This window comes from Hyaena hyaena, unplaced genomic scaffold, assembly GCF_003009895.1.
Source record: "Hyaena hyaena isolate Hyena2069 unplaced genomic scaffold, ASM300989v1 scaffold_10, whole genome shotgun sequence".
Lineage (NCBI taxonomy): Eukaryota > Metazoa > Chordata > Mammalia > Carnivora > Hyaenidae > Hyaena > Hyaena hyaena.
In genome coordinates, this window is record NW_024080642.1 from 3486946 (window position 1) to 3501303 (window position 14358).

The following is a 14358-nucleotide window of genomic DNA, read 5'->3' on the forward strand; positions in this document are numbered from 1 at the left end:
TCAGGTCATGATCTCACAGCTTGTGGGTTCGAGCCCTGTGTCAGGCTAGGAGCCTGGAGCCTGCTTCAGATTCTGTGTCTCCCTCTCAATCTGCCCCTCCTCCACTCACATTCTCTCTCTCTCTCTCTCAACAAAAAATTTTTTTAATTTTTTAAAAATTTAAATAAATGAAAATAAAATCTTAAAAATAAAAAAAAAAAGTGGAAAGGAGAGAATTACTTACTGTAAGATATTTTGGTTAGTAAGAATTGGCTGGAAGTTGGCTGCAAACCTGCATAAGCCATTGAAAAAGACCAGCTATCTGCAGTCCAACCAAAAATCAGAATCTTTCAAAAACATCAGATTACTTAATTTTACACAATAAAGAAGTTCTTAGGGGAAATATGTAAATTAAGTTGTAAACTAAAACCTCTTTTCCATGCTCCACCCCTTATCTTGACTAATATAAATAATTTCAGGGCTACCATAGACTTCCATATTTTTTTTTTTAATGTTTTATTTATTTCTAGGAGAGAGAGAGAGAGAGAGAGACAGCGTGAGCAGGGGAGGGTCAGAGAGAGTGGGAGTCACAGACTCCGAAACAGGCTTCAGGCTTTGAGCTGGCAGTCAGCACAGAGCCTGACGCGGGGCTCGAACCCACGAACCGCGAGATCATGACCTAAGCCAAAGTCAGATGCTTAACCGACTAAGCCACCCAGGCGCCCCAAACAAGAAATACTTCTCTATATGCAAACATGTAAATGCAACAAAGGATAGTCAGTTGGTCTACAAATATTGAGTGCCAGTGATAAATGGGTTCTATGCACATGATGCTTTTTATCTGTCGTAATCCCATCAAGCTTCCTACAATTTTAGAGCTAAAGTAAACTTCACATCATTCATCCAGCCTCATTCTATGCTTAAGAATGCTGGGACTCGGGCGCCTGGGTGGCTCAGTCGGTTAAGCGTCCGACTTCGGCTCAGGTCATGATCTCACAATTCGTGGGTTCGAGCCCCACGTCGGGCTCTGTGCTGACAGCCAGCTCAGAGCCTGGAGCCTGTTTCAGATTCTGTGTCTCCCTCTCTCTCTGACCCTCCCCTGCTCACGCTGTCTCTCTCTCTCTCTCAGAAATAAATAAAAAATATTAAAAAAAAAAAAAAAAGAATCCTGGGACTCAGACATGTTGATTTATCTAATTAGTGAATTAGAACCCTCATCTCATCTTCTCACTGTTAGTCCTTGACCCTGCAGAAAACTTCTGTGAGATGAATAATTATCTCCTCATGGTTCTGAGACGTCTTGATGCTATTCTTACAGGGTTTTCGTATGTGGCTCTGTTGGAAGGAGGCAGACATTTAAGACATAGTTCACATGATTGCTTTGCAAGGTTACATGCTTACCTTCGCATATGTCTAAAGTTTTGCATATTTTTGCCTCTCCTTTCCAGGCATGTTCGGTCTTCCCTTCTTTCCAGAGTATTTACAGCATAAGGCTAACAGGAGCGCCATATTTACAGAGTTAGCTTTCATTTTTCATAGGCTCCATTGTGTTCTCACCTCCAGTGGGTAATCATGCAATGCGAAATATGCTACTGGCAGTCAGTCGTTGCTTCCGAAGACTGGTTAATGAGGGGAATACCGTTCCCTTTGAGTTTAGACTTGCATGCACACATCTTTTGAGCCTTGTGCTTACCTTGTCACAAGTTGGCTGTGTTCCAGATCTACACATACAGAGACTCACATGTTTTAATTCTTTATTATTTTTTTTTCACAGCCATCTCTTCCTGTACTTTATACCCTGTCTAGCCAGGCTACCCATGAAGCTGTTCATCTCCTTTGCAGGATGTTGGTCTTTGATCCAGTAAGTAATGTTTATATTTATATATTTTTTAATGAATTAAAAATACATACGTTCTAAGGAAAATGTCCTGACTTCAAATGGATGAGCAATGTAAAGAATGACTTTTCAAAGGTAAACTTCAGTCCCCGGGTCCATGTGTATCTTTGTACTGACCCATCACAGAGAAGTTGGATTATTAATACATAAACATCCCGTGAAGAGAGACAGGGACCTGTACCATCCGTGTTGATCTCAGTATTTGAACAGGAGTTTGATGCCAAGGTAAATCAGGAGAAAAGAATTTTAACAGTATTTGAACAACTCTGCCCATAAGGAACTGCTTGCTCTTTTGGTCGTTGAGATGGTAGATTTATTTCTAGACTCAATTCTTCTGAGACCAACTTCAGGTCTTCATTCATTTATTTATCCAAAGAATTTTTTTTTTTTAGGTTTTTTTTTTTTTTAAGTTTTTAACATTTTTTCATTTTTGAGAGACAGAGAATGAGTGGGGGAGGGTGGAAAGAGAAGGAGACACAGAATCCGAAGCAGGCTCCAGGCTCTGAGCTGTCGACACAGAGCCCGACGCAAAGCTCGAACCCACAGACCGTGAGATCATGACCCGAGCTGAAGTCGGACGCCTGACCAACTGAGCCACCCAGGCGCCCCTATCCAAAGAATATTTAGGATTCATGTCTGTGCCAAAAACTATTGCCGAAGAAGACTCAAAGTTGGGAGCATTTAGAAAAGAACATCTTCCTTGCAAAGAGCACAAGAAAGTCACCAAATACAAAACACAACAGGTATCTAAAAGGGGGAAGAAAACACAAAACTACCATTTATGAAGTTTACATTGGCCCGTTCATAATGAGAAAACAGCTGCTTCTCAGCGACCAGAGTGAATTTTCTGTTCATTGTTTTATTTGGCAAGTTTATCTATGTAGCTGAACTATGTATACAACAGGACATGGTTGATTAATCCATGAAGACCTTTTACGTTTTTTTTTTTTTTTTAATGTTTTATTTTTATTTATTTCTAGGAGAGAGCAAGAGAGACAGCGTGAGCAGGGGAGGGTCAGAGAGAGAGGGAGTCACAGATTGAAACAGGCTCCAGGCTCTGAGCTGGCAGTCAGCACAGAGCCCGACGCGGGGCTCGAACCCACAAACTGCGAGATCATGACCTAAGCGAAAGTCGGACGCTTAACCGACTAAGCCACCCAGGCGCCCCTACGTATTTTTTATATATCTTTTGTGGTTAACAAAACCAGAACCACGTGAACTTCAGGCTTCAGAGGTTATTTCTGTCTGCTTGTAGGAGAATTTATAAAGGCCCTGAGGTTAATTTTACTTTCAGGTGTCAGAAATATGTTGCTCTCTTTATTCTATTTAGAATAGGAACCAAGAACCATGAAATTCACCAGTACCAGGTTTAACCTGCAATACTTATAGCTGTAAGGGGTCCTCTTGCTCAGAGATCCCAGGTTTATTAATGGTCCTGACCTGCCAGGAGCTCATAATCTTTACATCCCTAAGGCTAGAGTTTCCCAAGCCATAAAGTAGACACCAGGCGTGTTTTCCTGGCAGGCCTTTTAGATAGTTCTACCTGTGACATGTAGTCCTTTTTCCTTAAGAGTAGGGCTGTCACACCTAATTAAAATGAAAAGTATAGTGTGTTTATAGTTACACATTAGATTTATCTATAAGAAGGGGGTAAGATTTATAAGAAGATTATAAGAAGGGGGTAAAACAGAGGATAGATTCTTACTGGACCTGTGTGAATCACTACATGGTCATTTAAAAAGAAAGAACCCTGGGGGCGCCAGGATGGCTCAGTCGGTTAAGTGTCCAGCTCTTGATCTTGGCTCAGGTCATAATCTCACAGTTTCAGAGATCAAGCCCCACATCAGCCTCTGCACTGAGAGCACAGAGCCTGTTCAGGATGCTCGCGTGCTCTCTCTCTCTCTCTCAAAATAAATAAACTTTAAGAAAAGGAATTCCATTAAGTCACTTGAGATAATATTTACCCATTTTTATCATCGCCTTATAGAACAAGGCCAACCAATATATGTCATTATGTTCTTACAGATTCTTTTTAAATAGGCCTGATGCTTTAGTAGTTTATGACTGATAGTAAGGATTCTTCTCTTTCCAGTTTTGAGGGTTCAGTTGGAAATAGATACCATTTTGAATGAGTGTTTCATTCTGATTTTAACCTGCTAAGTTGAGGGTTAGCGATACATTATGAAGAAATGAGGCTTTATGGGTGCCTGGGTGGCTCAGTCATTTGAGCATCTGACTTCAGCGCAGGTCACGATCTCGTGGTTCATGGGTTCGAGCCCCACGTCGGGACTGTGCTGACAGCTCAGAGCCTGGATCCTGCTTCGGATTCTGTGTCTCCCCCTCTCTCTGCCCCTCCCTCACTCACACTCTGTCTCTTTCTCTCAAAAATAAACATTTTTTTAAATGAGGTTTTTTTAAAAATATCATTAAAAATAGAACATTAACCATAATTAAATCTGTTTATTTAATCCAGTTAGTCTGAAATAATTAGTTAATTACTTTGCTGATCTTGGGTTCACAGTCCCTTGCCACACGTCTGCTCCTGGAGTGAACCATTCCTGGAAATCCTGGCTCAGTTCTGTGGTTTAGTCCAGGATGGCTGTGGTGATGGTATCAGCTGTGCCCATGAGTTTACACCCTGGATCCAGTAGTCAGGAGCACCTGACAACAGCCCTTTACTGAGGTTCTTGTGATGCTTCTCATGGAAAGTCTAATTCTCCAGCTTGTAGTACAAGCCTTTACACAAATATAAGGAGAAAGCAGAAACCACTAGTGGATGAGGTTAAAGGGCTCTGGTTCTTTTATTATTACAGTATCAACAGTGTTGGAAAGGATGGGGTATAATAAATAACCAGTTTATAAAGATGAAATTAACTATTAACTCAAATAGCGAAGGCATTAAACAAACCTCCAGGGACCTTAACTTATCTAAATGCAATAAATAGTTACAAACAATATTTTTAACGCACAACAATAACTATTAGGAATTTAGATAAAATTTGTCACTTTTTTCCTCGTGACAAGCACACATCTATTATCTTGCATACACGTCTCCTATCATCACATATTCTTTTATGCTCTTTAAAAAAACACATATGTACTTCGACCCAAAGGTATTTACACATCTTTTTTGACTATATACTATTCATTCCTCTATAATGTATTAAAGAAGAGCCTTTGTATATTAAAATTATGTTTTCCAGTTGTCCAAAAACGGCTTATTAACTCAAATTAATTATTACTAAGGTCTTAATGTTAACTAAGAATCAGATTAAAATTTAAGGACACATTAAGCCCTTGTGATTTGTAGCATCCTAAAAACTAATTTCTTTTTAGAAGCACTTTACCAGTGCATTGGATGGGGGTGGGAGGTAAAAAAAAAAAAAAAAAAAAGACTTTACCTGTTATCGTTCATCTAATGTAGTTGAATCCATAATTTTGCTACTCCGTAAGCTTAGACAAAATGGTATTAGTCTGTCTGACCAGCAAAATCGGTAAAAAAAAAAAAAAATCAAATTAAAAATGATTAGGCTTTTTGTGAGAAAACAAACACAAACCTTGTAGAATATTGTGGTAGCATTATTTGTACCTGGCAGTAAAATCAGGAAGAAAACAGATGTTTTAAAAATGCTGTACCGGGGCACCTGGGTGGCTCAGTCGGTTAAGTGTCCGACTTCGGCTCAGGTCATGATCTCACTGTTTGTGGGTTCAAGCTCGGTGTCAGGCTCTGTGCTGACAGCTTGGAGCCTGGAGCCTGCTTCAGATTCTGTGTCTCCCTCTCTCTCTGACCCTCCCCTGCTCACACACACACTCTCCGTCTCTCTCTCTCTCTCTCTCTCTCTTTCTCTCTCTCTCAGAAATAATTTAAAAAAATTTTTTAAATTAAAAATAAAAATGCTGTAACAAAAAAAAATATGCTGTAACGATTAACTCAGACTGATTTGTCCAGAGTCAGCTTGAATAGGAATATCACGTGGTCTCTTTATCTTATACAATTACATACCAAATATTAAAACTTTTAAGATATTGAAGAGAAATATTTTGCTTCTTACTCTGTACCCTAGTAACTTAAGGAGTATTCTTTTAATCCACAGTTAAAGCTTAATCTTTGAGTTACAACTCTAGCAAGAAAACATTTCTAAAGAGCCAACATATTTAATACATAAGGAAGAATAATGTTTTAGAAATCTTTCCATTTCTTTGTATATGTCTTTAATGTGTTGATATTGTTTCTGAAAACCAGCTGGAATAGGAGTTTGCCCCTTTTGCTTTTTTCTTTATGTTTATTTTAGTTTTTGAGACAGAGACAGAGTGTGAGCAGGGGTGGGGCAGAGAGCAAGGGAGATACACAATCTGAAGCAGGCTCCAGGCTCTGAGCTGTCAGCACAGAGCCCGACATGGGGCTCGAACCCACGAACCATGCGATCATAACCTGAGCCTAAGTTGGGCACTTAACCCGCCACCTAGCCCCCCCTGCCCTATTTTCTTTTTAAGAAATCTCATAACATGATATATTAACTCCCCTCAGAAGTATACAATGTACATCAATATGTTCACTTAGAAATATTTTGTGTTTGTAAAATGGAAAATCTTATTGGGGTGCCCGAGTGGCTCAGTCATTCAGATGCTTGAAGTCGGTTAAGCATCTGACTTCGGTTCAGATCATGATCTTGCGATTCACGAGTTTGAGCTCTGCATCGGGCTCTTGTGCTGACAGCTCAGAGCCTGGAGCCTGCTTCGGTTTCTGTGTCTCCTCTCGCTCTCTGCCCCTCTCTCACTCATTCTCTGTCTCTCTCTGTCTCAAAAAATAAATAAAACATCAAAAAATTTTAAATATTTTTTTAAAAAATGGGAAATTTTACCATCTCTTCAAAACTGAAAGAGCCAGCTTTGACAAAGCAACAAAATCTAGGGTAGCAACAGGTGTCCACACCTACTATAAATGTTGATCAGTTAAACAAGGTATGTATGGCATGCAGTTAAAAATATATAGGACCTAATTAAGTACCATCAGGTCCTTCCAAAGAACGTTATTGAAAATCTGAATCATTTTGTGATCTCTTTCTCAGTCGAGCAGGGCAGTTCTTTTCAGTGTTCATACCCCTTACGTAATGAGTCTTCTTTCTTTAGCCTTGTTTCAGAAGTCATAAAGAGACATTAATTTGTTTAGAGAAATAGAAGTTGATCATCACATGCTAGGAATTTGATTTACTTTTCGTTCAAAGGCTTCTCTTAGGTAAGACAGTTCAGAGGCGCCGTGTTTGTGTGCACAGAACATCCAAACACAGCGCGTGCTGTCAGTAGTTGGGATAACACCAAACCCTTTTCAACCCTGCATTCTGAAGTTTTGGAAATATCAGAATCCACAGACCAAAACAAAACAAAAAAATACTTAACAGGAAAACCAGATCCCGGCGACTGGCGGCAGCTGACAGGGACCCAATTTCTGACATCTGCCACCTGACAGAAATGACCTAATGGTCAGATAATAAAATTAAAAACCCAGATTCAGGGGCGCCTGGGTGGCTTAGTCGGTGAAGCGTCCGACTTTCGCTTAGGTCATGATCTCGCGGTTCGTGGGTTCAAGCCCCACGTCGGGCTCTGTGCTGACTGCCAGCTCAGAGCCTGGAGCCTGTTTCAGTCTGTGACTCCCTCTCTCTCTGACCCTCCCCTGCTCATGCACTCTCTCTCTCTCCTAGAAATAAATAAAAAAACATTAAAAAAAAAAAAAAAACCCAGATTCAATCACTGTTGCCACCAGTGTGTTCACGATTGGCCACGCTCAATCATAAAAAGAAATAGACTGGGCCAGGAACCAGCTGCAGTGTGCAAAAGCCTGCACCTGAGACCAGCCAGAGATACTGAGGACTCGGAGGGGCCCAGTCCTGGGCAAAGTGTACTCTCTGCAAGCTTGTTTCTTTTGGCTCTGGACAATAGGCCTTTATCCCAGTGGAACCTCCAGTAATAGCTGGACCCATTTAGGAAAAAAAAAAAAAAAAAAAGTTCACTTGCTAAGATGTCCCAGCGAGTCAGGCTGCAGAGGGGCGGGATCACCAAACACGACACAGGACAGGTGGTGAAGGAATAAAGCTGCGGTTGTCCAGTTTACACCTTGTCTGTCCGTGGTGGGTAAACAGCTTTCTTCTGTGATTCTCAGATCCTGAAAAGTCATGACATGCCTTTTAACATCAGCATGGCACAAAACCAGTGATAAAAGTGTTTGTAAGGATCTAGGGTTATGAGAAATATTTGATACTATTTCGTTATTTGGGGGACCAGAAGCAGCCAGGATGATCCAGTTATTTTTGGTTTATTTGAGTGGGGAACAGGTTTCTTTGTTTTTTATTGTGTTGCGTGAAGTGCTTGATTATATCGGGAGCAGGGCTCAGGGTCCATTCTTGTTCTACTCTGTACTGAGTCCATCCTTAAATACCTGAAAATGTACCTGTGTGTCCACTAACCCAAGAAGAGGAGTGACTTTTTTTTTTAATAGAGAAACAAATTTATGGTTTGCATAAATCTGAAACTACTACATGAAGTACTCTAGTCTGAGGTATTAGAAAACCACAGGCCAGAGCCGGCTGTCAAAACGTGGCATCCAGACCATTCTCTGCTGCCTAACGCCACCGGCTTCATCACAGGCTTCGGCTCCTCAGCTGGTATTCCCAGAGGATAAACATTTCAAGCAGCTTTGTAAAATTGCCACCATGATCACATCTCTACCGAATGCTGAAACATATTTAGAAAATAAAAGTGTTATTTAAAATGTAAACTTATCCTCTCCAAAGCATTACATATTTAAATGTCATGGTATTGGCCATGTTTGACAGGCGCATATCCATTTCAAGGTCGGAACTCTTGGGGATCTTAGCAGAGTCACTTCCGAGTACTTTATGGTGGCACTGGGTGGTCGGTTGTCCTAAGTTACATACTCCCTCTAACACTACCTCCCCGCCTCTAAATTCAGTCACCCCCTTATACCCAAGATGTCCCGTAAGTTAAGGATGGGCTGTGAAAAACAGTCGCTGTGTCTTATGAAAGATCCTGTGTGGACAGTCGTGTTTATCTGTAGTGTTGATGTGCTGGTCTCTGAATTTGATTTCAGTCCAAAAGAATATCCGCTAAGGATGCCTTAGCCCACCCCTACTTAGATGAAGGGCGACTCCGCTATCACACGTGTATGTGTAAATGTTGCTTTTCCACCTCTACTGGAAGAGTGTATACCAGTGACTTTGAGCCCGTCACCAATCCCAAATTTGATGACACTTTTGAGAAGAACCTCAGTTCTGTTCGACAGGTTAAAGGTGAGTATCTTTCTTGGCCCCCAGCCAGGTAGGATAATAATGTTTTTCATTATGTGGCTGTGAAAAGGCCGAGTCCGGGATGGCGACCCAAGTTCCTCCATATGTTTATTTTACAACCTCGCGTATAGCTGTTTGGCCAGGGCAAATATGCTCAGAAAGCATATAAAAACCCTGATTTAATAGTACAAGTAGAAGGTCAGGCAGAGAAGCTTCCCAAGATTAGTTACTTAGTGAGTGTGACTCAAAGCAGTTAATGTGTATTCATTCAGTGTGGTTTCATCAGATGAAACATACTGTTTTTTGTATAACACGCAAACTTTACAAAGGATAAATGTCTACTGAGGGAATCATTCCTTTGGACGATCACAGGAGAGGGGAATTTCCGATCGGCTATTCTGAAAATTCCCTGCCGCCATCTCTTCACCAGGGTGACAGTGGAGATCAAGGACATCCAACATTCTGAATGACTTTAGACATTTTAGGGCACTTACAAGGGAGCGGTCCTCAAAGTAAACAGCCCAAAACTATGTACCTAAACACCAATTGAGGGGCTTTTTCAGAGATGTTTTTCAAAAAGGCAATAATTACCGGTAATTTAAAAGATCCCCTCATCATGCCAAGCCTTTGGGACTGCTCTCCAATTTACAGACCATTTTCCTTCTCCCACTGATGGGGTTTCCAATCCATATAATGCCACTTGGCAGGGAAGGGGGTTTGCCTGTGTTTGGCAGCCACTGTCATTTTGGTTTCGAGAAAGTTCCATTGGAGTCTGCCTGATCCGTGTTATGTGCGTTCAATCTAATGACGCCCATCGGAAAGGCCTACAGAGGCGGCCTGTTGGCTGCCAGTGCACTGCTCCCGGGCCTGCAGAGTGGCATGGGTCATGTGACGTTTGCTTTCTCCACAGAAATTATTCACCAGTTCATTTTGGAACAGCAGAAAGGAAACCGAGTGCCTCTCTGCATCAACCCGCAGTCTGCTGCTTTTAAGAGCTTTATTAGGTAACTATATGGATGTAATCCTTACTTTCTCGTGATTAAAAGGATGCCACTGTGATTTGGCGGTGCAGCATATTTCTGGTTTCATTTAGATGAAATCCTATGGAGAAAAAGGAGGTTTTCTTCTACGAGTTTTGGCTTTAGTCCAAAGCAAATTAAAAACTGTAAGCAGTCGTTTTTAACGCGGACGCCAATTCGTCGGTTGCGTCGGGCTGGCGCGTCAGCAGTTTTGTTCCCCGGTGACGTGCATGGGGAGCTAGGGGCCCTCCTGCTGTGGTTGCATGGTGGCCGCTGCCCTCGAGTGAGACGTGGTCATCTGGGCTCCCACCGCCATCCCCACCACCTTAGTAACCGCTGCAAGCAAGGGGGATGATTTTATAGGTGTGAGGCTAGTGTGTCCTGTTTAGAGTTTTGTTTAAAGAGCTTTATGGCCGCTTCGAGTCCAACAAGCCTCATTCTCCTTGTCTCTCTCTCTCTGCCCTTTCTTCGCCATCTCTTTTTCCCTAACTCCTTGCATCAGCTAAGGTCCAGTCAGGAGAAAGAAACCACACCCAGTAATGTGAACAGGGAAAATCTAATAGCAAGAAGCATTGCCTAGGAAAAGATGGTTAACTTCTAAAAAGGTGCATTCGAAGATTCCGGAGTGTCCCAAAGTAGCAAATGCAAAAAGCAGGTACTCCCTGTAGACCGAGGGAAGAGTGAACGAGGAAGAAATCAAGAATTTGGAGGAGGCCCCCCCACCCAAGGCTAATAATAAGATTTGGACCTCTTCAGAGAGGATATGGCTGTCGTAGGAACACATACAGCGTGAGGGTGGTGAGGAAACTTCGCGAAAAGAATGGGCAGAACTGGTCCATCAGAGAGGCCTGTTGGGTTGCAGAGAAGGTGGCCAGAAAGTTTAGGTAGAACAAAACTGGGCCTTCCATGTAAAAAACAAAAAACAAAACAACACTAGAACCAAAAAAACAAAACACCCCACGCCAGAAGCAGGAAGGGAAGCCGCTTCCTGCTGCTGTGACCGTGCAGTATCCCCCCCCCCGCACAAGGCAGGTGGCAGAGGCCAGTGCAAGCAGGGTCTGCTCCAGGATCACAAAGCGGGGCAGAGAAGGACGGATCTGGAGCTGGGAAGCCACCCTCTTCCTTCCCCACCTGCCTTTCTGCCCCTCCTTCTCCCACTTGCCCTTGCTTCCCTTTTAACTGGCCTTGACGTGGTATTGGAAGTTGATTGAATTTGTTAAACCCAAGTCAAGAATTTTTTTAAATGAGGGTGACTTGCGTTTCTTGCATGGATTTGTCTGTGGAGAGAAGGAACTGGGTCGCCTTTTTAGGTTTCTCTGTGGTTTAAAAGGACTTCGTTTTATTATTTTCCCCTAAGAGTCCGTGGCCCAGCCAATCACGTGTTTCCGTACCTTTCAGGTGCCCGTTATTCAGTATCCCGGGCCCCCGGGAAGCAAAGCGCTTACACCCCCCACCCCCACCCCAAGTTTATAATCTAGTTAGCAGAATTAGACAGATACGTGAAATAACTGAGAAAACGGATCTGTGGATAACAGATGCCAAGTGATTATCCATTACTACTGAACTAATACTTGATAAAAGAGTGCTTAGGAGGCTCATTCAAAATAGGCCCCCACAGAAAGTCACTGTATTCTGAGAGGCTGCTTTTAAGTGGATCATTCTGCATCCTTTAAGGTTATTTTCCTGGTTGGTTATAGACACGATTGTTTACAGTACCCACCATTGGCTTCATATTACGAACTAGGCGCGGTGGAAAAACACTTCCCATACATTATCTCACGCGTTCCTCACAGTAGCGGGTGAGGTGGACGGCATCCTCCCTTCTGGAAAAGGAAGGTGAGAGGAGCTGCACAGCGCCCCACAACGAGTCAATGACCTGTCGTTCTCAGGCCCATCGCTGTCGCCTCGCTTACAGGCGCAGATTCTTGAACGAACAGTGAGACGTTAAACAAACAAAAATCCAGAAACGGGCTTTAGGATTTTTTGAGAGGCAGGGAGGAAGCCCCACGTACTGACTCGCGCTCTTGCCCTTGGTGGCATCACCGCCGGTTTCACCGTGTCTCCGTTTTCTTCCAGTTCCACTGTCGCCCAGCCGTCCGAGATGCCCCCATCTCCTCTGGTGTGGGAGTGACGGTGGAAGATAATGTACTACTGAAGATGTAATGTAGCTTTCCACTGGAGTCTGGGATTTGCAATTCTGGAGGTTAATCATGCTCGTACTGTAATTTTACTAATGAAATTTTAAATTAACAACCACTACTTGTATGATAACGAATAATATTTAGAAATGTTACTAGACTTTTAATCTTGTAAAGTGGTTGTGCTTTTAGAAGAAAAATATTTTACCCGGAGTTGCACATGTTTTATGAATTCAGTGCAGCTGTTATGGCCCACGTCAGAACAAAAGAGAACTGAACCAAATTTGGGGTTTTGGGGTTTTGTGTTTCTGTTTTATTTTGTTTTCGTTTTGTTTTTTTAATGAAGTGAGATTGTTCACACACACACACACACACACACACACACACACACACACACACACACACACAGGACAGTCGTCCGTTTTGATATTTGAGCCATTCCTGAAAATTTGGGGTTTTCTAAAATGAGAGAATCTGGAAACCTTGCCTGCGACCAATCATGGCGCCACGTGAGCTGATCGTGGCTGCACCTGGGGGTGGGGTGGGGGGGTGGGGCATGCCACCTAATGATCAAGCCCTATAATTAGCTTCTCATTAGAGCCGTGACGGTGATGTGTGCTGTCTAAAATCCAATGTTGTGGGTAGAGAGAATGAGTTTGTGACTAGGAAAGACGAAACTTCTGTTTTCCTTACCCAGTATAAATATATATATATATATTTAATCTATTTTTATTAGAAGTTTTTCTGCTCTTTCTTACATAAAAGAACCCCCCCCCCCAAGCATGCATCTTCCACGTGTGTAAATAATTCATTTCTGGGCTAATTTCAAAAGAATCCCAACATTGCTGTATAGAGAGAGAACTAGCTTGCACATTTTAGGTCTGTGAAAATTTGTGAGACTTTTCCTGCACTGGACAGTTTAAAAAAAATAAATAAATAAAGACAAAGACGAATTTTTAAAAATTTTAACGCCACAAAAAAAAGGCACATAGGGAATTATGTCAAACGTGTTTTGTGTCCTTAGGCAAAGCTGTGGGAGTCTTGAAATGTCACAGTAGTAAATAACTTATTACTTTTTGACAAATTCTTTTTTTCTGTTGGAACACTGAATTCTTCTGTGCATATGTATATATGAATACAAACTGAAGGCCTCTACCTCCTGGAGTTATACAACTTGGCTTGTTTACCTCCACATTGCTGATGATGACTATTTTTTTTTTTTTAAGTTCAATGTGGAGACTTGAAACTTGAATGTCCCTTCCAACTTTTATATTAAAAATAAAAAGACAAGAACATTGAAGATCGTTTTTCACCTGTACAAGGAATACTAATGGATCGTCTTAAAATTGGTCTAGGAAAAAACCTTGGTGTGTGTTATGGACAATTAACTGTTAAAGTTATTGTAAGTTATCTGTATTTAGCAGAGTATTTTCATCTTGAGTGATCTGAGCTGACTTTGAAGACTATTAATAAGTTATGTTTGGAAGTTTTAACTTCAATGAAGTAATTATTTGCTGTGAAAGAAACAAACATTGAATTACTAAACAAAGATGGTGCAATATCTTTGTTTTTTTTTTTTATGAGGCTCCTGAGAATCACCCCCAACTGAAGCATTTCAATTCACTTGAATGAGAAACGTGTTTAGTATCAAAAGAGCCCAAGAAGACACTGGTGTGAAAGGTACAATCTCAGAGGTTGGTCAATTAACCGTGGCACACTTACTGGTCACTTTGTACAATGTAGATTTGAAGTACAGTGGTGAAAACATTAAATGTGACATTTGAAAAAGATGTGTCATCTTTTCTTAATTCGATTCCCTTCCTTTGTCTTCTCTTCAGTACAGCTCTTGTCCTGATTTGGCGGTTTTAAGACGTTTCCTATTTGGAGTTCTGTTTGGATCTTTGAGGAAATTAGTTGTGGCTTTTAAAAATCTTTCCCGAAACTTACATTGCCAAAACACGTATCTAAAACTTAATTAACTAACATTAAAGACACTGTGAGTCAAATACATAGCATTTGAAAGT

At 41.6% G+C, this 14358-nt stretch overlaps 1 protein-coding gene across 1 annotated transcript in view; it reads left to right on the plus strand.

Annotated features, from left to right (window-relative positions):
- NLK (nemo like kinase) overlaps positions 1-14122 on the plus strand; it is a 168833-nt gene extending 154711 nt beyond the window's left edge. The window contains exons 8-11 of the mRNA XM_039253362.1: positions 1754-1840; positions 8982-9180; positions 10088-10181; positions 12273-14122. Coding sequence (XP_039109293.1) covers positions 1754-1840; positions 8982-9180; positions 10088-10181; positions 12273-12327 — 435 coding nt within the window. The 3' untranslated portion in view covers positions 12328-14122. The remainder of the gene's footprint in view (positions 1-1753; positions 1841-8981; positions 9181-10087; positions 10182-12272) is intronic.
- Positions 14123-14358: the final 236 nt, after the last annotated feature.